Source organism: Anser anser (assembly GCF_964211835.1).
Source record: "Anser anser genome assembly, chromosome: 14".
Taxonomy (NCBI): Eukaryota; Metazoa; Chordata; class Aves; order Anseriformes; family Anatidae; genus Anser; species Anser anser.
This window is the reverse complement of record NC_139735.1, coordinates 5540519-5565740: the sequence shown is the minus strand read 5'-3', so window position 1 is coordinate 5565740 and position 25222 is coordinate 5540519. Positions and strand designations below refer to the sequence as shown.

Sequence of the window (25222 nt, the reverse complement as noted above, 5' to 3'; positions counted from 1 at the left end):
AAATAAGGGTCATGCGTATTAAATAATTGTTCTTTTTGCTTAATACTGATTAGAGAACAATTTATTTCAAGCTAAACATAGCTACTGTAGCGCATTACTGAATACAAATGATATAAAAATGATATAAATAAAATGATAAATAAATAAATGATATAAAAAAAAACACAAACCCTTTAGAATGCCACAAAAATATTTAGTCTTATATACAAATATATAAATTCATTACAGATGCATTATTTTAGGATTTGAGCTCCATTCACCATCTTTATGTATAAGTATGTCAGAGCACGTACTGTAATTAGGATAGGTAATTCAATTAAGTGTTCAGACACATTTATTTGTAAAAGCTGTTATCCAAACTGTAAAAAAAGGAAAGACATGAACAATTAGAACTTTTTTAGATATTCCTTAAATGCCATATTTTTGAACGAGCACCCTGCTATTAAGGGAAAGGTACAATTTCCTCTATTTTGTCATTAAAAGGGACATTTTGCACATAGTCCTCAGTTCTTTAACAGCCTGAATCTAAGCTTATTGTTGTCAGTGGATCAAGGTCTTTGACTTAGGCCATAATTGCAGCCAGTGTAAAGGATAAGGGTGGAGTCCTGACTGCTTATTGCAAGGCTGTGAAAGGGCAGGGTGCAGCCTTGTCCATCATAATTACATGGTTCCAAAAAAAAAACTCCTAAGGGGCATTACTCACAGAAAATTCCTATGCTAAAACTTGCTTTTTATAAATCTAAGGTTTTATTATGGAGGAAATGGCAGCCAAAATTACAATTGATTAGAAGTCTGATTCAGTAATTTATATTCCTGTTTGGATTAGTAAGATACAGAAGAGTGACACACAAAAAAACCTGCTCAAATTCTGAATAAAACAGGCAGATGAAAAATTCTGGAAAGACGTTTGTTCATGGCATTACCATGAATTCACTGAAAAGCCTCTTTAGAGAGAGCTAATGTGCATGTTTAAAATTGCCTGATTCTCCTCAAAGGTAAGCAAAATCACTGTACTGCCCAGTGGGTTGCTGCTTGATGCAGCTGGTTAGATAAAGTACCCAGGCAGCCGCATGGATAGAAACTCAGTGCTCCCTGGAGGTAGCTATCAGTATTATAATTTAATCACCTTGGGGTCTGCCATGGGAAATAATAAGACATGAGAAGAATAGTTAATTCTATGTAAAATGCCATGGAAAAACTGAACATCAGGCTCCAGATAAAAACTGAAAATTCTCGAAGTGAATTAATGTCTGTACTCAGTGTGAACATGGTCTCCCAAACTTTTAATCCCTGTGCTGCCATTTCAGAGTTAAGAGCACTAGAATTCAGAATATCAATACCAACTTGCAGCAGTTCCAATTTTTTCAAGTCCAAGTCCTAAAATGTTTTAATGTCTTACAGATCAGTCACTTAAAAAAAAAAAAAAGTGCTTGAATCATGGCTGCAAGGAACTGCCTAGTAGTTCAGTGCTCCCCAAAGAGGACACAGAGGGAGGATGCAGAGGCTCACCTATAACGTGATATGCCAACACCCGGCCGTGTTCCCTAGGTAATGAAGAGCTTTCAGATCCCTCACACCCAGGTAAAAATCATATTTGGGCCACAGCAGCAACTTCAGGCAAAGCAATGCCAACACACACTCTGTTCCTCTGAAACAACACGGATGCCCTTCATCTGCACTGTGCTTTCTGGCAAATTATTTTAAGCACCAGTTCAGCTACGTGTGTTCTTGGTACTTTCTCTTTGCCACAGGTAAATTTCCAAAAGTCTGAGACCCAGGGCTGCTTGGAGTTTCCCAAGGGCACTGTGGCATTGACTGCCCTGCAGCTGCCCTGCTTTTTAATGGTGCAATCATACACTAAACTGACAGGTGTTGCAAACTAAGTGAGCAAGGAGAAATAATAAAAAGGGATCTAAAGAGCTCAGAAATACGTGCAGGAAGCAAAATGAGATTCAAGCTGGAGAAGTGCAAGCTAATATAACTGGAGAAAATAATAAATTCAGTTCTGGCCAGCTCAATAGCAAAAATGTGAAATGTGAAAGGAATTTGGAGACAACCAACAAAAAGGATTAAGAGGCAAGACAGAGTAGCTTCTGCACAAACAGGTACAGCACCAAGTAGGCACTCCTGAAGCCCCTACCCAGCTCCTGTTAGGTGCTCATGATATTCTAGGATCTATTCTGATTCTCAACCCAGTAAATAACAACATGAGGGTTCAGATGAAAAGGTAATGAGGATAGTTAACCCAAAGGAAAAGAAGTTTGAAATATATAGGAACTGACCAAACTCGACCAAAACCAAGCACAATGAACTTTTTGGTAATTTTTATACCCACTAATTCCCCATATTTTAAACATTCATACATACAGTAGAAAATTTTAGCTGACTTGGTCATTGTCTAGTTCAAGTCAAACAGTTGGTGAATTGAAAAATAACATTTCTAAGACAGCTGAGCCTTGCAAGGTATTTCATTTTGCAAGGAAAATAATTTGTAGCTAGTAATTGCAATGTATGTTTCAATATCAATTGCATTAACCTTTGGTTTTGTCCCTTGTCATTGAATACATCAGCAACATCCTGTGTGTTGTGAACTACTTGAATCTGTTCATGATTCCACTGTCCATACATGTTTTAAATCCAGGCAGCTAGATATAAATTATGGATTTCTGGAGGATGATTTTAGGTGACAAGGAAGCTGAACATCTGTTCTGTAGGTGAGCAGCATGGCAGCTAATCTCCTCATGTCAGAAAGCAGTGTGTTTATTCCCAAACTTTTTGTTTGATGCTTGGCTGTGTCTCAGTGTGGATGATGCAAAATACATCTTTTGAGAAGCAAGTGCACACAAGTATTTGAAACATGGGCAGATCTGTTTTAAAATCTTCTACCACGAGTCGATCATGCCAGCTGCTAGGAAGTGCTCACCAGTAACCATATGTTGCAATGAAGATAAGCAATTACTCTATGTCATACGTACTTTAAATTGAACATGAGAAGCTTGTGTTTTTAACGTAAAACTCTTCAGGAAAAGTACTGTACTGCTTACTCTGTCTGTACACCAACGATTAGAGGGCGTTACTGCAAAGAAATACCAGCAGCACTACTTTGCAGGAATACTTCTTGCTTGTGAGAGATCACTGAGCCAAACAACAAAAAGTCATCACATCCACTTGGGTTCTAATTCCACATCTCTGCAGGAATGACTTACCCCAGCGAGAACTGGATAGAGCTGTGTTTGTATTATTATGATTTCCTCTTCACAATTGTTGTTTTAATTGTGACTGAGACCTCAGCCATTTGTTAACAATTTGTTATTTTTTTTTTGTCTGAGGTGTGGCAGTGAATGTGAGTTGTTTTGGAAGAAAACAGTTGGAACAAATTACTTTGATTGCTCTATAGAATTAACCAAGATGCCAATAAAAACAAGAGTCCAGATTCAGGCTGTGTTCCTACAACAGTGGGAGGTAGGACCAGACTGTCTTTGTGGAAGTTTTCTCCATGCTATTCTGTGAGGTCGGTGAGAGCTGTGTGTCTCGTGTTGTTGCTCTGCCAGCCTCCAGTAAAATGAAGTACGGGCTGGAGCAGTTTTTGTTGGTTCCTGCTGTTTGTGAGCCTTCAGTATCCTTTACATGAGCTTTAGGATCCCTCTCTTGCCTTCCTGACAACAGTGCACTTCTGATGAATGAAAGGAAGCATTGTAGTGCAGAAGGAAGAAACTGTACACGTGAAATGCACCTAAAAGAAAATCAATCTCAAGGGTGTGAGCGTGTTCTAATCCAGTCCTCCCCTGGCTCTCCCTTTTTTTCTCATGCAGAAATGTAAAGCACCTTCACAATAACATTCTGAAGGTCTTGAGCAGATACCTGCAGGTGAGAAAACATGGGGAAAGTAATATTCTATTCGCTTTTAATGAAGAACATAGAATTTGGAATTGTAATGCTGGGTGTTCTGTATTATAGAGGCTTTCTAGCAACCGTCACAGTAGCATAATTTTGACAATAATTCCCGACAAGCAGTAGAGGCCCTTCGAACAAATGTTTCTGTAAATATTGCAGTGTGGCCAATACAGAGATTTTAACAATCACTTTTTGGTCGAATGCCATTCATTGCTCACAGTTGCGTGGTGAGAGTGGCTATTCTTATCCCCCAGCTGTGCGCCCATTCCCCTTGAGCTAAAGAAGAACTTCCTCTGGTTCATATGCAAAAGCAGACATACTGCTGAGTTGTCCCAAATCCATCCTGTGCAAGGTCATGGGTCTTGAAGGGCATCAGCACCGTACGTAAAGCTATCTGCAAAAGACTGGCTGACCATTTGGTAAGTTTCAGCCGCTAAATTACGTACGGAAGATGTATAGGTGTCCACGCAAGCTGAATTATTTTCTTCAGTTGCTACAGTAATTTTATTTGTGTATGTGCCAAAAGAGTTGTACCAAATTACCTTAAATGGAACAGTAAATACTGATGAGACCCTGTGGTCCACACGAAGAGGAAGATTGTGAAACCTCATGTCTGCTTACTGTCAGAAGTGTGAGTATTCCCTCCTGCAACATCTCTCCTCTGCAGTTGGTGTGTGGTAAGTTTGGGGCTTGTTTAATAACCAGCTCACAGAGCTGTTGAATTTTGTGTTTTGCATTCTTCGCAGTTATTCTTAATGTTCAGATAATTACCTTAGATATTCAAATGGATTAGGGAGTAAACAATAGATTTTCATACAATTGAATCCTGTGAATGAGTATTTTTACTGAAAGGGATTGTTTGGGGGTTGGGATCAGCCATCATGTCTGGGTTTGCTGTATTTTGATGAAAAGGAATTGGACTGCAATGCAGTTTGCCATTGTCTTGGAGAAGGCTGAGAATGTCTGGGTGCTGGACTCTCCAGAAGGTAAGGCTGAGGCTCTGAACTAGGAGCTGACCCCCCCCCGGAAGCCTAGCTTCATAGGTAGGTGCTATGAACTCCTTGAAATCAGAGCCAAAATAGTCTTCAGAATGCGGAGACATTCTAATCACAATGCAGTGAACCCTGGGCACGATAAAAAGAAATACACTTTTGAACTCTTATGTACAGTCCCGTGCTACTGCAGCTGATTATATTTTATTTTGAGGCTTCAGATAAGCAGTTGCAGAACAATTTAAAATAAAAAGCTAAAAATGCTTGTATGAGGGATATCTCAAAATTTCATTGCAGATAGTTACAAAAGAAATTCCTGTTCCACCCTCCTGAAATGTGATCATTACAATAACATATATTGCAAAAAGAAAGCATCTGTATCAACACCTCCTAACATAAACTGACGGAAATACTGACTTTCCCTATTATTATTATAAAGGTTGTTAGTACCTCTAATAAAATGTTTCTTGAGCTCCGCAGCTAGATGGGTTTCCTGTGGAATTGTCTAAACCCTTCCAATGCTAACTGTTTTCAATATTAAGAAAAGTATTTGCAGAACTTCTGTACCAGAATAAGGCCACCTTTCCCAGGAAATACAGCTCCAGTTACAGTTTTATTGAAGAAAGGCCAAAAAGGCCAGAGCAGAGTACTTATAGACACATTTCCTTGTCATATGTGGAATGCTAAGTTATTGCCGACGTGCAGCGCTTGTGTTTAAGGATTGAAGGCGAAGCTTACTACAGCAAGACCAGGAGGATGCCAGCAAAAGTGCATGGAGGGAGACTCCTACACAATTCTCCCTCTCCAAACCGTTCTGCCCCACATATACAGAGCGCTGTATTTGGTCTTGGGTTCCTGTCTCTTTTCCAAAGCCCACAGGCTGCCTCGCCCTTCATCTTCCTGAATTCTTTACCATTTTCTGGCAGCCATCTGCTGTGTCTCAGTCGGAAATGTCTGCTCCTCTGTCTTAATTTAAAAAAAAAAAAAAAAACACAACATTTTCTTCCAGTTCTTTTGGAGAGGAGTGCACACCAGAGACTGTAGCTCACAGTGCACTTTACCTTTGTCTCAGTAGCTGTAGCTGTGTACAAAGGAGAAACAGGCAGATGCAGGACCAGCTTGTGGAGTAAAAAGAGGATGAGCCTCCAAACAATCCTGTATTCAAAACCAAAGTGAATGCTGAACTTCCAGCTCAATTTTGATTTCCCTTGATATCGTATTTTAAAATAAATATGCAGAGGTTTTTTCATTAGCATTACCCAGCCTCCTGTTAGTGCTGTTGCTGTGATGTTCCGGGCGGCCACGCGGGGTGTGTGAGAGGTCTCAACAGCCGCAGGTTGGCTACAATAACGATCTCTCTGGTCCCTCCGTTTAAACAATTCAAAATGTCACGTCAGGAATGAAAAAATATTAATCGCTGCCGAGCTAAAAAAAAAAGTTCCTAGGAAGAAGATTGAAATTGTGGATTCAGGAGCCTGTTGAGTGAGATGGGGATGGTGCTGAGAAGCAGGTAACCTTTGCTCAAATTCTCAAGTCAGGTTAATGTGACGTGAGCTCTTGCAGTTTCTGAGTGCACGTCCATGCAGCTCAACTGCTGCATTGTTTTAAAGAGAAACCCACGTAAAATACAGTAGCATTAGGACATAAACTGGGAAGATTTGGATATTTTGGAATATCTTAAGCATAAGACTGAAAGCAAAATAGTTTCTGTTCACTATGACGTAAGTGGCAGTTTGTCTAAGCAGCATTTAATGATTGTAACAGCAGGGACCAACTTTCTGTCGTAATTAGCTCTATTAGAGTGAAGACATGCACATGGTTGACCTTGGAACAAGAATCAATATTTTTTTTGCTTTTCTCAGTGCATAAATATTTAGCATATGGAGCATACACTTTCCCTTCTTTATTTCTTGCATCATTTAAAATACCGTTTGATCAACATCTAACATGACGTAATATCTAAGGGTATTGAATGCAGATGTTAAACGTTGGATGTCCTTTCACTGTTCTGATGGACCAAATTACCAGACCTTGTAATGGTGAACAAATGTTTATCCAACTGTAATGCACTTTTATTATGGTGATGATAGGATATGTTCTGAGGTAATGGTTACATGGTCCATTGAGACTTAGGTTCTATACTTGATTTTTCAGCTGACCTGCTGTATGATAGTAAGCAAGTTGTATCTACTCCCGGCCTTTGCTTTTCTTCCCCTGTTTTCCATGTCTCATGTATGTAAAGGGTAAGGTCTTTACAAAAGAGCAAGTCATTTACTGTAACAGGATTTAGCACAGTATGATTTGGTCTTGTTTAAATCTGCTTGGCATTACAGTGATTTTAATAATTACGTATAATCATGGCTCTTAATTCACAGCACTTAGAAATGGTGCTTTTTCTTTAGGGAATCTGTACATTAATCCTCTCTTATACTGATTTTCTCATAATGATATTAAAGTTGTAACAGGTTGTACTGCAAAATACAGATCTAGTATTTTAAAGATCTAGTTATTTAATGGCCTCAGAATTTGCGAGCAGTTTGGTTTAGCCTCAGTAAAGGTCACAGAAATGGGAATAACAGTTTGTGTAGTAACTGGTCACAAGTAGCTTAGGTTGCACTTCAGTCCTCCCTTCAGTTTAAGGGCAGAATTTTTATTTGCCAGATATTGCCCACTCTAGTTTCCATCAGATTTGGACTTTGTCTTGAAGACTTTCCATTTCCCCTCCTGCTTGCAATGTCCAACTACAAATAGCGGACAGCTTCATGGGAAGCTTTGTGTTTGTACTGTATCCTACTGATGCCTGTGCTAACGTTTCATTGAAAAGATGAAGCTACGTAAAACACCATCAGTAAGCAACACAGCTATAATATTGGAGGAGGGGAATTACTAAACACAGTTGGAAAAGAATAAAGCAACTCTTTGTCGTAGTCGCCTTGGACAAGATAGCATTTTAGAAATGAAATTCTGTGAAATAGAACAGAGTTTGGGATTTACCATTACTAGAGATGGCTGTAGTACTGAAAACTAACAAGGTCCTGCATACACTTTAGCATTGGATATGTATATGAGAAGTCCCATGATTGCCATCGTACTAAATTATTAATTCAGCTACTGCCAGTTGACACAACGAATGTGACGTATCTCTAGAAGTGTATGTTCTAAGTGTATGTTCCAAGAGAGAGAATTCAGAAGAGTATTTGGCTCTTGTTAAAATATTTAACCAGACTCACCTTTAGAACCATAAGGAGTTGATGTCTGTTCCATAGTTTGTGCACCTGTATTTGTGTATTTATATCAGCATTTCTGTGTACACAACTGCAGGGAAGGCCGGTTTTACAAGAGAAAGGTACAGAGATTAAAAACTGATTAGTTAAAAAAAAAAAAAAAGTCCCCAATATCATGTACATCAGTACATGCATAGTCTACAGAACATGGGCTTCTTGCAAAACCTGCCAGGCATAGAATAAAATCCCTTTTATGAGGACAGCTGGAGAGTTATGCAACTCCAGGAGGATTATGCAGATGTGTTTATGCTGTGAAGTTGCCTGATGGATTATGAGACTGTGTAGGTTTGATTTAAAAAGAAAAACAACTTAATTCTTTTTGGTAGTGAGTGGAATGTTTCCAAAGAGGGCCAGAAACATGGCCCAGAACAGATAGTCTTACTGATGCATAAACCTGTTTTGGTGTCTTCAGTCTGACCAGCCATGAGAGACTGACCATGGTTTATTAAGCTGTAAAATATTAATTAGGCATGTTCTATCAGGAATTACGTCAGGTTTAATTAAGAGGCAGGTGTCATTTTACCTACCGTTTCATTGGAAGACTTTGAACATCTCTGTGCTCGGGCACTGCCCTAGCAGAACTGCGTGCAACTTTTCCTCATCGTTTCGTAAACAGAATGCTAGAAGCAAATATGCAAAGTGAAAGGTGTAGCTATTTCTGGTGGCTGATGGCTCTGTCCACTCAACCAAAACATGCCTTTGAGCTGGAGGAAACTGCAGGGAGTCCTGCAGGTCCGCTGTGATGTTTTCAGAAGGGCTTTGGGGAAGTGAACAGGCTTCGTGCTCATGAATACAGACAGGTCAGAAATTAAAGAGTTGTTCCTGCTCTTAAGAAATATGTATTTGACAGGCAAGATACATGAGCCACTTCTGAAATTGAGTACTTCATGTATAGTACTGGCAAAAGAAGATGGAACTCAAAGGTTATTATTATAGACGGAATTTTGTCCGGAAATGCGAGGCATAGGCACTTTGATCATTAATACAGTATCTCTTACATGGGATCACATCATTGCTGTGAGCGTGAAAACAAATCAATAAAATCCTACACTGCAGCTGGTTAACTCTGTTGAAATTTAAGCAGTCCCAGAGCCCCCAAATTACACAGGATGTTTGGAAATAAGGGTAGGGTATCACATTTAGTAGACGTACTGTGTGTTTTTCACCTGCTTTGGTGTTTAGGGATCCTTTGCTCTCTGACTATGAAATGCACTTTGAATAATTGTCAAAAACTACAGGTTAGAGGCTGGGACACTATTAGCACAGCAGGCTGAAATAATTCAAAAATGCATTGCCAGTAGGTGATTCTGATTGTATTAACATCCATTTCACATGAGGGTCACAGCTCTGAGTTCAGTGAATTTGCTCTTGATTTATATGTCTATAAAGGACAGGAACAATCATAAGATACTCCCTGTGATACTCTGAGATCAATACAAAGAACCAAAGAACAAGGAAGGCTGCTAACAAGCTTTCAGGTCATGGACTGAGCGCAGCAGTCTACTTGTCAGCCATTGGTTGAAAGTGGAGCAAAAACCAGCTATAAATTTGCTAAACATTAGGTATCTCTTTGAAAGTGATTTTATTACATTTGTGAAATGAAGAAGGTCATTAGAAACATCCAGATTTTCTCTTTATTCCCCTGGGGCACCGTAATGCTTAATGCATGATTTGCATTTGCTGCAACAAGCCAGCTTTCTACAGCTTTGAATTTTCAGGTGAAAATTATTTCCTATGCTTTTTGAATGTGTTTCCTTAAATTTCTGTTTCTGTAAACTTGCTTTATTATTTCTACTAATCTGGGCTCTCTTAAGCTACAACAATTTTTTGTATAACCCGGGTTTTGTTAGCTTAGAAGGCAAACATACCAAGTGCCAGCCCAAGTTAGAGCTATTCATGCTACGGACTAGACCCGAACATGTCATTTGGAGAATGAGTTGAGGAACAGCCAGAAACATTTGGTTGTTTTACTGCATGCATTTCAATAATAGCCCTGGGCTTACTAGAGATTTTCCATGCTATTTTCCTTTGATGCTAGTTTGACACAATTTATAGTGTGCTCTAAGAGTGCCAGCTCACACTCAACTCAGTTCTGTTCTGTTCTGGGGTTATAAAGAAGGCAGGGACAGGATTTACATTCTGTGCTACGAAGGTGAATAGGAATTATTCTAGTCCTAGTCCTTGTCTTGAGTTTTTCTTCATGACAAATGATGCAAGAGGCTTGCATTCAAATATTTCCTAGGAATCCCTGCCCTCATTCTTTCGTCTGAATGAGTGAAGAATTAGGCGTAGCATCCATGTGCAATGTCACATAATTCGGCATGTTTGGACAGTGGAGCTGTGGAAAAACACAATTCACAAGTTGAACAGAAATCTCCTTTTATAAAGTGGACAAGGCGCTTTCCCAAACGTTTTGCGTCTCCCACCTGACTGAGAAGTGGTGTCCTTTATCATTTAAGCACTGTGACCTTCCCCGAGTTGGCAGATCTCGCCGAGACAAATTCCATGAACCTTCTGAGCTTGTTTGACTTAAGGCTGCAGATATTCCATATTGGACAGGATCCCAGTAATCTGCTGTGCTTTTCCTTCTGTGTTACTTATGTACTTAAACGGCAGCTACAAAAATGATATCATTTCTATGACTGATGAAAAACCTCTTCAAATATAGGATCCTGGTTAGTAGTAAATTTTCCTTAACCTGATTTGTAAGGACTTCTCTGATCAAGTGTGGTGCCGGCATATGAACCCTGTATCTCTGTCACCGCTTAGAGCTTAAACTCTTCTCTGAAGATGCTATTATTTATGGTTTTCTCCCCTGCAGCTTTATGGCTCCCAGAAAGCATGATTAAAAGAAGGGAAAAAAAAAAGGCTAAGTTGCAAATGCACGAGATCTCTCGAGGTGGTAGTGTAGGCGGTGAGAATGGAGATGGGAAATAGCTTGAGACTTCTGTTGTTGAAGGAAATAATTATTCAGAGAAACTGTTTGTAAATGTAAAGGACAGATACTATTTGAATAGTATGCCTACAAGTAACAGATAAGGATTGCAAGGATGAGTTTTTGAAAGATTATACCACCTGTCAGGATTTTGGGATGGAAATCCTTATTTTTCTACTTGCTTTACTGAACTGCTGCACTGAACTTTGTACTTAGGCAGGTCACTTTCTTCACTGTCTTACTAACTCAATAGACCTCAGTCTCCACTGGGCCTTCTAGGCATTACTGCAATACAAATACACAAATAATGATCCTGAGGCTGGAAAATCTCCCATTTTAAATGGGCATTAGTTTTTTGTGAAGATATAAATTACTGAGATGTCCAATTACCAGAGCTGCAGCTGTGAAACAGGTGACTGGAAAGTAGAATTTTTTTTATTTGAAGAGAGATTTGAATCTGAAAATCTTGATAGTGCTTAATTTAAAAAAAGAAATCTCATGTTTCTTAACTCCTTGATTTGGGGAAAATCCTGCTTTTGTCTTTACTCAATTAGATTTATAAATAAGTATTTTAAGAAGCATTTTACTGTAGTTATAAAAATTACTTTCACTTTGTTTCTTCATATATACTCTTTGCATGTATCCTTACTCACTAAAAAGATGCCTAGACTGAACAGCCGATTAATGCTGTCTTCAGTGGGTCAACCAGTGAAAATGAATGGTGTGGTTTTCCTGGAGGGTAAAGATATCTGCATGGCTGAAATGCTTCGGAGAAGATTTTATTCTAGCAGAATAATTTGTGAGTATGGTTGGTTGAAACTGCTCCATCAAAATTGTTTCTCAACAATAAATTAGTATGTTGACTAGAAACATTTTTTTCCTCCCCAGAAATGTTTCTCCTGGAAGATGTTGATTCTTCTCTTTTATGAAAGTCATGGTACACAAATGTTTCAGCCAAACTTGCTAAATGCTTTTTAAGGGAAAATTATATATAGCTAGATTTTCCCTGGGGGAAAAAAAGAGAATCCAAACCCTCGACTGAGGCCCAGCTGCCGTGAGCTTCCTTTGCAGCTGAAGCCGACGGTGAAAGCGATGCCCCAGAGGGTGCCTGAGATCGAGGGCCATCTAACTCCTGGTATGGCTCCCCGACCTAGCATGAATCTGAGTCGGGTGATTTGCACAAATCTGTGGCATAATAAGATGTTAAATAAGTTTTTCCTCAAGATCATGGCCAATGCTGTGATATTAAGCTGTCTGTCTTCCCCAGGTCTGGCTTTCTGTGAGGACTGAAGCACGTTGATGGGCAGGATAGGAAGGCTTTATTGTCAATGCCTATTGCACTTGGTGTTTCTGAGATGTTAGACCTCGGAGAGTTATTTTGGCAGCAGATTGACATGAACAGTATGAGGAAGGATAGAACAGTATTGAAAAAGTGCTTGCTTCGTTCAGTAACTCTATTTTCTCCCCTCAAAATAGATCTCATAAACTGGAAAGGAACTGGTTAGTAACAAATGAGAATTCTTCAAGAGGGAAATCAAATGTCCCAGTACTAATTAGTTGAAATTAAGATCATTCAAATATTTATATAGGGAAGGCAAGTATTCCGGGAACATGCTGGGATAAATCACATGGCTGAATATTAATAGCAAGGCAGTAAATCTGCGCAGAAGGAATCAAGGTGAAAACATAGGGGAGGGATTGTACTATTTATCAAAAGACAATTGTCCTGGCAGTTAAATACAGATAGCTAGTGAAAGGAGTGTTAACAATGAAATTTTATACTATGCTGACAGAGAAAACGTGAAAGGGAATTAAGACCGAACATTTCTATGGGCCGCAAAGTGGTGAACCAAACAGAAGAAAGTGCAGGAAACTTGTCCCCTAGTTCTGTTCCTTTCTTCCCCGTATCTGAGAGCAACCGGTGTGCGTGCAGCTCAGCTGCCAGCCCGTGCTCAGGCAGGCAGGAGCTTTGGGCCATGTGCAGAAGAGATCTGAATGTGTGTTAGCAATGAGTGTAGACCCAAGAAGACGTCTGCAGCTGGTCCCTGCAGCTCTTCCCCTTACTGCAGGGGAATGTCTTGGTCTGTGCGATTCACAGGCAGCCCAACCTTTTGCTGTGCCAGGCTGCAGGAGTCCTGCATCAGTACCGACGGGTGGCGCGAGGCTGGGCAGGATGCCTGCTGTTCTGGAGTTGGAAGATGGAAATCTTAGCTGTCTGAAGTGAGAGGTTAGTCCCTTAGCCCAACAATGACAGGCTGCAAAACTGCTGTCTAACTGCTGAAGTTGTTGCCAAAGAATTTACTTAAGGCCCCGAAGTTCTGGGGCATGTCCTGTGCTGCTCCTGCCTTGGCAGAATCACCTCTGAGTGGCAGAAGGGTTCAAACAATATAAAGCCTGGAAATGTCAAGCGTGCAGGAAATGAACTGGTGTGCTATTTTAAATTTTCTTCTTTTTTATTAAGCTTTATGGTGTTACAGAGCCACAAAGTATGCATTCCAGTTAAGGGTGAAAGCGAAGACAGCAATCTGCATAAGAAACATAAAGCAGGCAATGTCGAGTCCTTTGCAGACGTTTGCTCACGTTCCCGGTGAGGAGGTCAGAAATGAGAACTGTCCTTCTGGGGAGCTCTGCCTGAGAGCTTGGACCATTTTGGATCACAAAGGCTGTTGGCAGGCTCCAGGTTACCTGCTCAGGTTGATCGCATGCCCTGTGGAGAAGGCAGAGCGCTGCAGTCCATCATCTCCCCCCAGAGCCCAGCTAGCGTGAGCATTTTCCCTTGAAAACAGCAGGAGATCTTAGGAATCTCAGACACAAGGTTTCTAGTTGCAACGTGTAGTTAGTTACATGTTTTTTAAACACTTTCAGAGCAGTAGCTGGTGATGTATGCCTAGGATCTTTTCGTTTTACCAAGCAGAATTAAATGTTGAGAGAACATCTCCACAGGCAAGGTCTGACTGCAGTTTGTACGCGTGTACCCAGGCTGGAACAGGAACAGATTGCACAAACTTGGTGCGGACAAGATCCGTAAATCCAGGTGAATATTCAGGCAGGCAGTCTGTGCTGAACTCCGGACTGCTTCAGTTACAGAGCTGTTTGTGGCTCAGCTAGCTTGTTAAAGCTGCTGTGGGCATGTCAGCGTGAGCTGCTGGAAGCCCTCTCCATCAGACTAGGTATTCATTCAGGACACAGCGCATCGTTTTTTTCCTTTCTGCGTGCCTGTTTCCAGCAAAGGCAAACGTCTGTGTCATCGTAGTCACGTTTGGCAGCAGCACAGGCACACCCTCAGATCAAACTATCAGAGCAGAGCCTCCCTATCTGGTCCTCCTCCCTTCATTCCAGTAAAATAACCATGATATGACTCCGTTCACACCAATTAATTGAGAGGTTTGTAAGTGTGAGTAATGCAGCAGTACATTTCATGTTGAGTTTTTCTGGTTCATCCTAGAAAAATGTGAAGCATCCTGCTGGAGACAGCCATGGCAAGGCCCTTCCCTGGAAACCCAGGCAGCAACCTCGGTTGTCTGCATCAGGAATACCAAGTGAGGAGTTTAGGAAATGGAGAACTGGTTCTGGGGAGGGTATTTCCTTGAACTTCTCTGCTATGGTGGTGTAAGAGCAGGGTGAGGACGTAAGAACTTCTCTTTTCTTGAATTTCACCCATTCAGGCTCTGCAGTGCCTGGCAGGCTTTGGACCACCTCTGGATCAAACTTGGATCCATAGTTTCTCTGGAAGGATAACGGGCCCCGTTGCTGTGCCATGTGGCACATCCTCAGTTGGTCTAAGTTGGCGCTGCGAATCTCTCGCATAAAATCCTGGCTCTGTTGAAGTCAACAGCAAAGCTCTCACCAACGTCATTCAGTGGGGACCAGGATTTATTCCAGTGAGTTCAGTGGAAGCACAATCTTTACCAACTGCAGATCTGGCTCTATTGTTTGACACTTGTTCTGTTTTATTTATTTATTATTATTTTTTTTCCAAGAGAAAATTAAAAATTATAAAGAAGGTTGTGAAGGAGCTCCACCAGCCCATGGAGCCCATGGAGTTTTTGGTTCTGAGCCACGTGGGGTGAGATAGTAAGACACGCACGTAGTAAGACATGCACGTAGAACTTGGTTTCTGTGTAGGAATAAACTTCTCCGCGGAGGCAGTTACTGATTCTTTTTTGTTTATATCATTACTCTGCAGTACAGCTGTTATCCATATTAAAGCATACTTTCTAACCTTCAGTTTTTTCAAGAACTAAAATCCATCTTAATTAGTAGAACTATTGGCCAGGTTGTGTTTTGTATTTCTATAATATACACTATTTCCCTATTTTTTTTTCTGGATGCATCATATACAAATAAGAACTTTGATTTCAAATATAAGGCCGGCCCCTCTCCCTTTCAAGTTTATGAGCAGAAGTTATTTCAATTTGAGCAGGATGGGACGGATGGAACATAAAAAAGCCACATCATCAGCTTAAAATACAAGTCCAATAAAAATGAAGTTGGAACTTTACCAGCTGTGTACTGATGAAAGTATATGAGATTTTAAGTAAGAGAATCTGCTCAATATGGACTCACAAACAAAACAAAAAATGAGCCAACAGAAAAACAAACCAAAAGGAAGAACTGGGAGAAGCCCAGCACTGACGGCCAACCCAAGCAAAGGTCATTTAAAAAGGTAAAGGGATGTTTGAATATAATGCACAAATTGATCTACTCCATTATTCAGAATGATCTTTCCCTTTTTATCCTTAACCTAAAAACTGGGAAAATCAAACGAGAACATCAAACCACGCCAGCAGAAAGTCATGCACTGCCATAGTTGCTCAGACCTGGGGTCCATAAAACCCAGGCACTGGCATTAAGCAGCACTGTTATTTTTCTTCTGTACCCTTCATCTGTGGCCGTAAGATGGGGACGAAAGCTATTAATTGGAACTGTAGTCATATAGGAGCAAGAATAGTCAAGGATACCCAGGAAAATTCCTTGGCAGAGCACCAGCCTCCTGCAGGAGGGCACCGCGTGCCCGTTTTGAGGGGGCGCAGGGGGCACGGGAAGGGCTTTTGGGATTCTGCAAGGTTACGGAGTAAAAGGATGAAAACAGCAAATGATCCCGATAATGTTGCAGCTGAGTAAATATATACATTATCTGAAAGGAATAAGCGATATGGCATTTATCCTGGCCATATGGAAACAAATATAACTTTTTTTTTTTTTTCCCCCCCATAAAGGCCACTCTTTATTATTTAATTATTTTAAAAATCTCCTTCTATATTGTATTTATAGCATTCCTGAATGCTTCCAGGGTCTCTCTCTCCATCTTGCAGATACTTGATAGGAGATGGCTTTGCAGCATGGATTTTTAGGCTTGCCACCAGCCAGCCCAAGTCCTTTCCCCGTGCCGTGGCTACTCAGAGCAGCGCCTTCAGCCGGCGGCCGCCCCCGATCCGGCCCTGCCGGGGTCGCTGACACTTTTTTTTTTTTTTTTTTTTTTCCCCATTTCCCTCCGGACTTTCGACGGCCCCCGGGGGCTGCGGCGAGAAGTGCCCCAACTTCTCCTCAGCCGGCCGGGGCGTGGGGACGCCGCCTCAGCCCTGCCCGCCGACCTCGGGGGCTGCCTCGGGGGCCGGCCCGGCTCGGAACGGGGCACAGCCGGGGCAAAAGGGAGCGGAACGGGGCAAAACGGAGCGAAAACGGGGCAGAAGGGAGCGGGACGAGGCGGGCGGGGGCGGCGCGGGGCTGGGCGCGGGGCTGGGCGCGGGCAGTCCCCGCTCCCCTCGGGCCGAGCGCCGTGTGGCAGCGGCTGTGTCAATCAGGCCGCCTTCCCTCCCGCACGCCCCGCGCTCCCGGTATTATACCCCCGCCGCCTCCTGGTGTCTCTGCTTCGCTGCGAGCCGCGAGCGCGGCCGCCACCGCCGCTGCGGCTGGGCTGAACGGGAAGGCGGCGGCGGCGGAGGGGCGCGGGGCAGCGCTGAGGGGAGCCGAGGCAGCGGGGGGCCGCCGCCGGCCCGGCCCGGCTGAGGGCAGCCCCGGTGCCGCTCCCCGCCTCGGGCCGGCCGCGATGGAGCCTCCCGCGGGGGTCGCCTGCGTCCTGCTCTGCTGCTGCGCTCTCTCCCTGCCCGCCGCTGCCCTGCGGCCGCCCGGGCACGCAGGTAGGGGTGTGTGTGTGTGTGTGCGAGGAACCCTCCCGCAACTTCGGCCGCCGGGACTTTTGACGGGGCTCCGGTCCCCGTGTGCGAACGGGGAAGGGGAAAAGGGGAAGGGAAAGGGGACGGGGCGGCCGCGCTGCCGGCGGGGAAGGGACGGGGAGCCCCGCTGCAGTGCCCCTGTCCCTCACACAAGGGGGGAGCCCGGCTCGGTGCCGGAGTTGTCCGGGCGGGATGCGGCACACGGCTGCTCGTCCTCCTCCTCCTCATCTTCCTCCTCCTGCCCCGTCCCAAAGTCGCGGGGCTGCCTCCCCCGCTTGCCGCCCGGCCCCTTCACCAGCTCGGGGCTCCCGGTGCCCACCCGGTCCCCCCCGAGCAGCCCCGGCCCGGCTCGGCGCCCTCCCCTCATCGCTGCCCGGCCGCGGAGCCCCGCTGGCCCCGAGGGGACACCGGCGGGGCACGGGGGGCCGGGCCCCGTCCGCGTGGCCGGCGCTGCGGGTCCCTGAGGGGTGACGGGCTCCGGGGGCTGCCGGCGGCTGCCGGCACCGAAAGGCAAGTTTGAATGAACTCGGAGCGCTTCACGCCGCCGAGCGAAGCGCTCTGCCCGTGCGGAGCGCAGCGTCCGTCTGCCTTATGTAAGTGGCTGCTGGGCTAATGAATTATGGAGTAAAAAATCCCGCGGCGTCAGGATGCGTTTAGTTCTAGTGTCTCTCTCGTTTCTCCCCGTAAAGATCCGATCTTGAGGAATATAGAGGAGTACAGCCTCGTCATCCCCACCAGCACCGATTCCCAGGGCAGGTTCCTGTCCCACCTGGTGTCCGGACCGCCGAAAGCACGCTTCAGGAGAGCTGCGGAGGACTTGCGACGCGAAGCAGCGAACGAGCAAATATTTTACAATGTCACCGTTTTCGGAAGAGAGTTTCACTTCAGGTTGCGGCCGAACTCGAGGCTCGTTGCCCCTGGAGCAACAGTTGAGTGGCAGGAGGACTCTGACGAGACTCACATCGAACCTCTGTATGGGAATTGCCTCTATGTTGGGGATATCACTGATCTGCCAAACGCTTCGGTTGCTATCAGCAATTGCGACGGGTTGGTAAGTTACTTTTGTTATTACATCTTAAGATAATTACATTAATTTCCTACAGTATTTAAATATAAAATGTGTGGACTGCCATAAACTCGCACCTCATATGGTAACTGTGAATGCAAATTAACTAATGTTCCCTAGTGTGGGAATAGCTGCGCTGCACCAGGCTCTTCTTTACAGACAGCGGCACTAGAAGTTTGAGCACATGCTCTGCGGTAGCTACTCTGTGACAGAGCAGCTGAAGCCAAGATTTGTGTTGATTTGTGGTAAAGTTACTCGAGGTATCAGACACTTTGGAAACAGGATGAAATGTTGTGTTCTGGAAATCCTCTCCCGCTTCTCACTTCCAGTCTGCAAAGAGAAATTTTAGAAGACTTAATCCTGAATAATGGGCTGGGCTGCCCTGCAAACAGATCGCATAGGTAAGATATGTTTTTGCCCTGGAAGAATTAAATTTATTCAGAGTCTTTCTTCATAGATCTTTCACTCAGTGAGTTTTATTGCCTAATCAAGTGATTGATGGAAAGTCTCTAAAGAGTTGGAGTTTACAAGTGAAACAGCTCCCTGTGATTCATTTTGCAAGGCTGGGAGTTTTAAAACTTGCTGCAGTTTTCTGTTCTGGAGTTCACGTTCAGCAGTCCAATGGTAACTGTTTGTGCCTGACATCCTAAACCATCGTACTATCATTTGAACGATGATTACTGCCTAGCAATTTGTTTAGTGAGAAAAGACTATATTTTTGATAATGAACAGCTCATCTAGCCAATATTTTCTTGCTGTACCCTTTAGAGTTTATAGTTTTGGGATTACTGAATGTTAATGCACTCAGTTCTCTGCATAAAAAGCCAGTATGAATCAGTTGTATTTTTATTTATTTAATCATAGGAAGTTGTTCACTTGCTGTGCCAAGAAGATAACATGTATGGGAATAGTACGTTGGCTATCTGAGAATGGAAGGGAATCAAATACTTTTGCCTTTACTCTTTCCTTTCTTGTGGTTTCTGCTAGCCATGTACATTCCTGTTTTGTGAAGCAGGTTTTAATGTTGTAACTATTTGATGTGGACAGCTGTCTGAGGGCAAGAGGAACACCAGTGCTGTGCAAGAAGAGCAATTTAGAAAGCAGAATACAAGCCTACAGGCCTACCTTTGGTGGGGAAGCAAAAGTACTTTGGTCTTCCTATACCATGGATCATTTTGTATAGAGCAAAATATACTTGCTCTGAGCATTGCAGAACCAGCTTGGAGCCAAAGCTCTTCTTCTTTGTGCTGAAAGGTGGAGGAGAGTCCTGTGACATCTTCCTTTCAGTGCGGCAGTTGACTCTGAGGACAGTAGGGAGGCTCGTTCCTTCATCTGCCCGCTGTTACCCAGAGTGTGGACTCCATGTGTGTGGAGAAGAGTTATGGTAAAATATAGCAAGAGTCAAAGCCGAAGTATGGGTAAAAGGTCCAAAAAAAGTCCAAAAAGGTCCAAGAGGTCGAAAGTATGGGTAAAGGTCCGAGGCCTCATGTTGCATGGGTAAATGACAAAGTGTCTATAAAGTGCTGCTCTTGGCACAGTTGGAAGCAACTTCTCAAATGCAAAGGAAAGAAGCCAGGCCTCAACTCAATGGCACTCGTAAATGGCTAAAATCTAGAAAGCTACCAACAGAATTTTAGTTTTCAGCTTGCATCCACAACCCGTGTGCCTGATTCTTTCCAGTATTCTTGTTTTCGTTGTCCATTGGAAGAATCAGGAGAAGATATGGTCTAGTGGGGGAGTGTGGTACTGACAGCTGCCATATTCTAATCTGGAAGTCATGCTGGTTTTCACATGGTGCTACAACTTCTGCATTTGGAAATAGTTTACTGCTTTCCTCTAGTGAGTATCTCCATTGCAAATGTTGCAAGGCAGAGACCATGTTTGTTGTTGCCCAAGTCCTTGAAACCATACTGTAGGAAGCATTACCTCAATACATTTAAGCATCTGGCCTTAGTGATTTTCCTGAGATTGTGCACTAAATCTGTTGTGGAACAACAAATCGAACTCTGATCCCCTGGGTACTATGTTCCATCTCTACCCATTCCATCCATGTTTCTGTCTTTCTTTTGGGGGAAGAGTTTAAAACAGATATCAATAGAATTACACAAACTCCAAGAAATGATTCTAGCAGTTCTCCAAAAGTCACCGGTCCATGGACAGAAATACTGAGAACTAACACGGTAAATTGAGTGCACTTAACTATCTCTGTTTACCTTTTTATTTCTTGTGTTTGCAAGGAGCATTGGAGAGTCTCTGGAGCAATATCTATCTAACGAGGCATTCTTAAAGACCACTGGCCCATATGTTACTCTCGGGTTTATTGGTATTTCAGATGGGAATGAAGACATGGACAAGGCTATTCCCAACTGGTTTTGTATGTCCATTTTTTGCTTCACATCTAGTTTACCTCAGTGGAGATATTGGGAAGTCTCATGCGTTTTCCTTCAGCTGCTTAATGATGTACGTGCCAACGTTCTTAACATATCCTGAGTATTTCCACCTCCTTTTGTAGGCTACTGTGGAGATAGGGATGGTGGAGCTTTGTGACAACTGAGATGTCAACAGACAGGGGTTAGAGTTTGTTAAAACTTGCTTCATCTAATGACTAGTATTTTCTTGAAGTGCCTGCTTGGAAAGGTGGTTTGACATCTGCCCATGCTTCTGATGGGTTTCCAGCTTTTGCATCCGGACATTAAGGTGGAAATAATGTTTGAATTAAAGTTTCATACTTTGGTCTTTACATTGCAAACTTTTGCTGACTGAATCTAGTTCAAGTCAGTGAATGCATCTACCGCCTTGCCAACTTCTGATGTTATTTCCTCAGAACATCCCCTTTGGTTTGCACTTAACTGCCAAATGTGTCTTATTTTCCAATTATTGTCTGAGAAGAGTCTGTCTGGTGTTGCTGGTATTGCCAGAATGAGAGGCTGTTGGAATGGATTTATATGAAAATAGTAGATCTGCAAACAGATTTTTGAACTGTACTATAAATGGTGAAGGTTTTTAATCCACAGTCATTCTAAAAAATTAAAAGGTACAGTGAATGCGTATGCAGCCTTATCTGCTGCCCTGACTGAGGAGATGCACAGTTGGATCGGGGCCTCTCAGTTTTCTCTAACAGAAATCAATGACAAAACTACTAATATTGACTTGAAAATCAAATCGGAGACAGATGAAGAGGACTTCTGAAGTATGCAATCTAGGTGTGTTTCCAGAGTTTATATGGGTCTTTACAAATCATTGGAAGGTTAAAGCTAATCAATAGGTTTTTTAACAGCTCTTTGAATTACGGGTGCGAGTTTTACCATATAAAGAAAAGTTTTGTGAAAGCTTTCACTCTTAAGTCAAAAACGCTCCAAACAACTTGATATCACTTTGATTGGCGTGATATAATTCAAACTAATTTTCCACTAAGTGGGCAAAACCAACATGGCCAGATGCTGGCTGTAGCCTGATGTGGAAGATTTGGCATTTTGAGTACGTTCGTGGACGTTGGCCAGGTCCTTACTTGGGGATGCAGCTGGAGGTCGAGGGAGCTGGCTGTTCTCCTCGAGGGTTAGTTGTGAAGGGGAAGGGCTTGGAGGCTGTAAAAATGCCATAAGATAATAAAGAGTTAGGATTATGGCAGTCCTTCCAGATTTATTGCCTGGAAAAGGGCAAGTTTGTCAACATTTGTGAAATAGAGCTATATGCATCACATCTCATGCACTCTGTTTTGGGGTACCAAGCCTTAGTCACCTTAATGTTAAGACTGACATAAGTATTTCTTAGGGGATGAAATAGGCAGGGTTTGCCCTACAACATTTCAGTCTCTACTGGATGCTGTAATAACTCTCACAAGCCGTTCGAGAGAAGCCTGTTGGCTGGCTGCTTGCCCAGATGCTATTTCTTCTAGAAATGCTTGGGAAGCCAGCGTACTTGTCAGACTCTTGCCCAATACTAATTGTAGCTGTAGTACTGAGCTGACCTGGGTGGGTTCAGGGTGATACATTCACACCAGTCATGAATCTTCAGGAATTGGCTGGTGCTTTGGCTCTTGTTAAGTGCTTATTGTCAAGTGTTAAGTGGCAATTGTCCCAAGACTTTGTTATGTACTAGCTGTATTATTAGTACTTTCTTTAGTGTTTTAAAATAATGGAATATTTTTATTTTCTGCAGCCTTTATTTTACAGGGGGGTATTCATATGATCTGATTTCAGACACGTAAGTAAATTGTAAATGTAGGAGGCCAGGTTCCAGAGTCAGTCCATGGTGTTTCCTGAGAGCCATTCGGACTCCCTGCATGAAAAGCCCGCCTCTCTCCTTCCTGGGATAATTCTCTCTGTCCTTCCTGCCGTGTTCGCTGCGCTCCTGAAGATGTTTAAACACATTGTGAGATCTGTCCTTGTCTAGTATAATCCTGCTTAACTTTGAGCATGTGCTTGAGGTCTTTGAAGTCAGTGAGCTTTAAGGTTATGTTCTTAAACACCTTCCAGGTAGAGATGTCTTCCTGAAACTGGCCACAGAGCTGAAGTTGAACCTATCTTAGTTTAGTGAGATCCTGTGACTTACTTGGGTATGAGGGTGAAGGTTCTGCTCACAATGAATACACCAGGAGAAGACAAACATGCTTATATAACTGTTATTTTTCCATTTAGACATCCATCTCCTGCTTTCATATGGATTTACAATTCAGTTTTGTTTCTGTTTTATCTGTTTTTTGAATTTCATTGGTTTGTGATGGAGAAAAAAAGCAGAACTCAAGGTAGCACAATATTGTCTTCAAAGTCTGCTCAAGTCCAGTGCTTGATGGTTAAAACAGATGCCTGCTACAAATATTTCCAGTAAATTTTTTTTTTGGTATTGTGAGTTCCTAGCCTTTGTATTTTGACTATGCTGTATCCATTTTTAGTGGATTAAAATTTGGCATATAGAATCTCTTCACTTGGGAGTGTTTTCGCTTTAAATTAAAACAAAATCAAACCGAAGTTGCCACTTACTTTTTGTGCAATGGCAAAAAACACTGCGGGCTTTTTGCTTTGCAGACAAGTGGAACTGTAGCACAGTGGCAGGAGAACTGCAAGTAATTCCTGTGACACACTGTACAACAAAACTTAAAAGCAATTCTCTTTAAGAAACAGCAGCCCTTGCTCTGCAGGTGATTAGAGTGGGATGTCTATTTACACACACAGTCTTTCAAATTCAGTTGGGTTCTCGACTTGTTTAAGCCAAGCACGTGTGTAAATTTCAGCAGAATCAGAGTCTGAGTACACATCACCATTCACACATGTTATATAAAAGACCCATATCACCTGGCAGAAAGCGATGGAGCTGTTTTGATGCCTAACACTCAAGCACAGCCATGTATTTTCACAGGACAGAGACTTACTTCCTAATCCATTCTCTGGGTTTCTGCTGTTCATGTCCTTGGCCAACACTAGCCTAGTTAGACAGCCTTTTCTGCTTTGTAATTGCAGAGACTTTTCCTTTTGAGTTATAGCCTGAAATACAGAGAATGTAAACACTATGATTCAGCCTCTAACTGGAGTAAATTATCCTCATTTTGCTCTCCTTAAAAGAGAATCTCTCATCAGTAAGTACTTTTTTTTTCTTCTTTGCCTCTTCTGTGCATGGATTATCTCACCTACATTTTAGCTGAGAGCAAAGTGACTTCTGACATCATACAGGTGGGCACCATCTGGACAGAAAATCCTCAGGCAACCAAAGCTGGTATCTTTGTGGTATGTTGTAGGCATATGGATAAAAGACAGGCATTTCCTCCTGTCTTACCTGACCTTGTCTTGTGTTGTCCTCGTTGTGGTGGTATCTCAACAGTGCTGTTCTTTTTGACGACACAAGAACTAGTTTTCCAACCAGAATATTAAACCACGTATGGCCAAGAAAATGTGCCTAATGGCTCCTTCTACTTTCCATCTTGAAAGACCCAAATATAGTAACTAATTTTGATAAGGTCATAATTACTTTCTGGGGTAAGCAGTTTCCAGAAGTCTGTCCCTCTTTAGCTTCCAAAGACGTGTCCTTTGAAGGATGCTGTTAGCTTATTTAGCTACTTGCCCAGTGCTTCTGCAGTGTGAAAAGGTGTTCCAGAATCTAATAGTGTAAATTCCTGCAAATGGTGAGACATTCCCACGTTTTGAGTTAATTATACGTATACCTTTTGCTATAGAAAGCTGGAAAATAGTTGTTTGGATCAGCCAGAATTCCTGCTGTTGCGTGGAGCAGGACCTCTTCTCCACAGATCACGCTAGTATTTTATTTGACCCATTTCTGAACCCTTTTTATTACTGGTGCCGGTTGCTTTGTAAGCAGGTCATGCCATTACTTAATTGCACAGTCAGCTAGGACACTTCTCGTACTGGGCCTGATTAAAACAGAGAATCAGGGAGCAGGTCTTCAGTCTCTTGGAGGGGGTTGCATGAAATTGCATTCTGGTTTTATTTCCTGCTCTGATGTGCACACCCTCTTTTTCAGATCACCTTCTCCTTTTATTACTTCCATTCTTCCAAAGTTTCAGCAAGTTCTTTAACACATTACATCTGCTTTCCTTAGCCCCTTTATCTGTGTGTGTTTTAAATTCATCTTTGTTTGCAGAGTCTTGACACAGCAGGTTCCCGGTTTTAATAGTCTGCGAAATGAAAGGCCTACATCTCACACGCTATTTTCAGCACCATTCCATTAAACTGTAACATTGAAAAGAAGAGTATCCTCTTCAAGTGCTGAAGAGCATGTTGCTTCCTCATAGCTAAATCACAGTCTCCACTATAGATCTTCTGAGTTATTCCCAGGTCTCGAAATGTCTGGTACTTGCCTCAAACCTGGAGTTTCTGTATCACAAATGTGAATCTCAGCATTGATTTTAAAAAAAAGTTCTTTAA

At 42.7% G+C, this 25222-nt stretch overlaps 1 protein-coding gene across 2 annotated transcripts in view; it reads left to right on the top strand.

Annotated features, from left to right (window-relative positions):
- Positions 1-25222, top strand: part of ADAMTS2 (ADAM metallopeptidase with thrombospondin type 1 motif 2) — a 245481-nt gene that overhangs the window by 47549 nt on the left and 172710 nt on the right. The window contains exons 1-2 of one of the 2 annotated variants that reach the window (XM_083798405.1): positions 16582-17245; positions 17971-18332. In XM_083798405.1, the coding sequence (XP_083654531.1) occupies positions 17155-17245; positions 17971-18332 (453 nt within the window). In that variant the 5' untranslated portion in view covers positions 16582-17154. Of the gene's footprint in view, positions 1-16581; positions 17246-17970; positions 18333-25222 lie in introns of those variants that run through there. The other variant, XM_083798406.1, reaches the window with a different exon arrangement.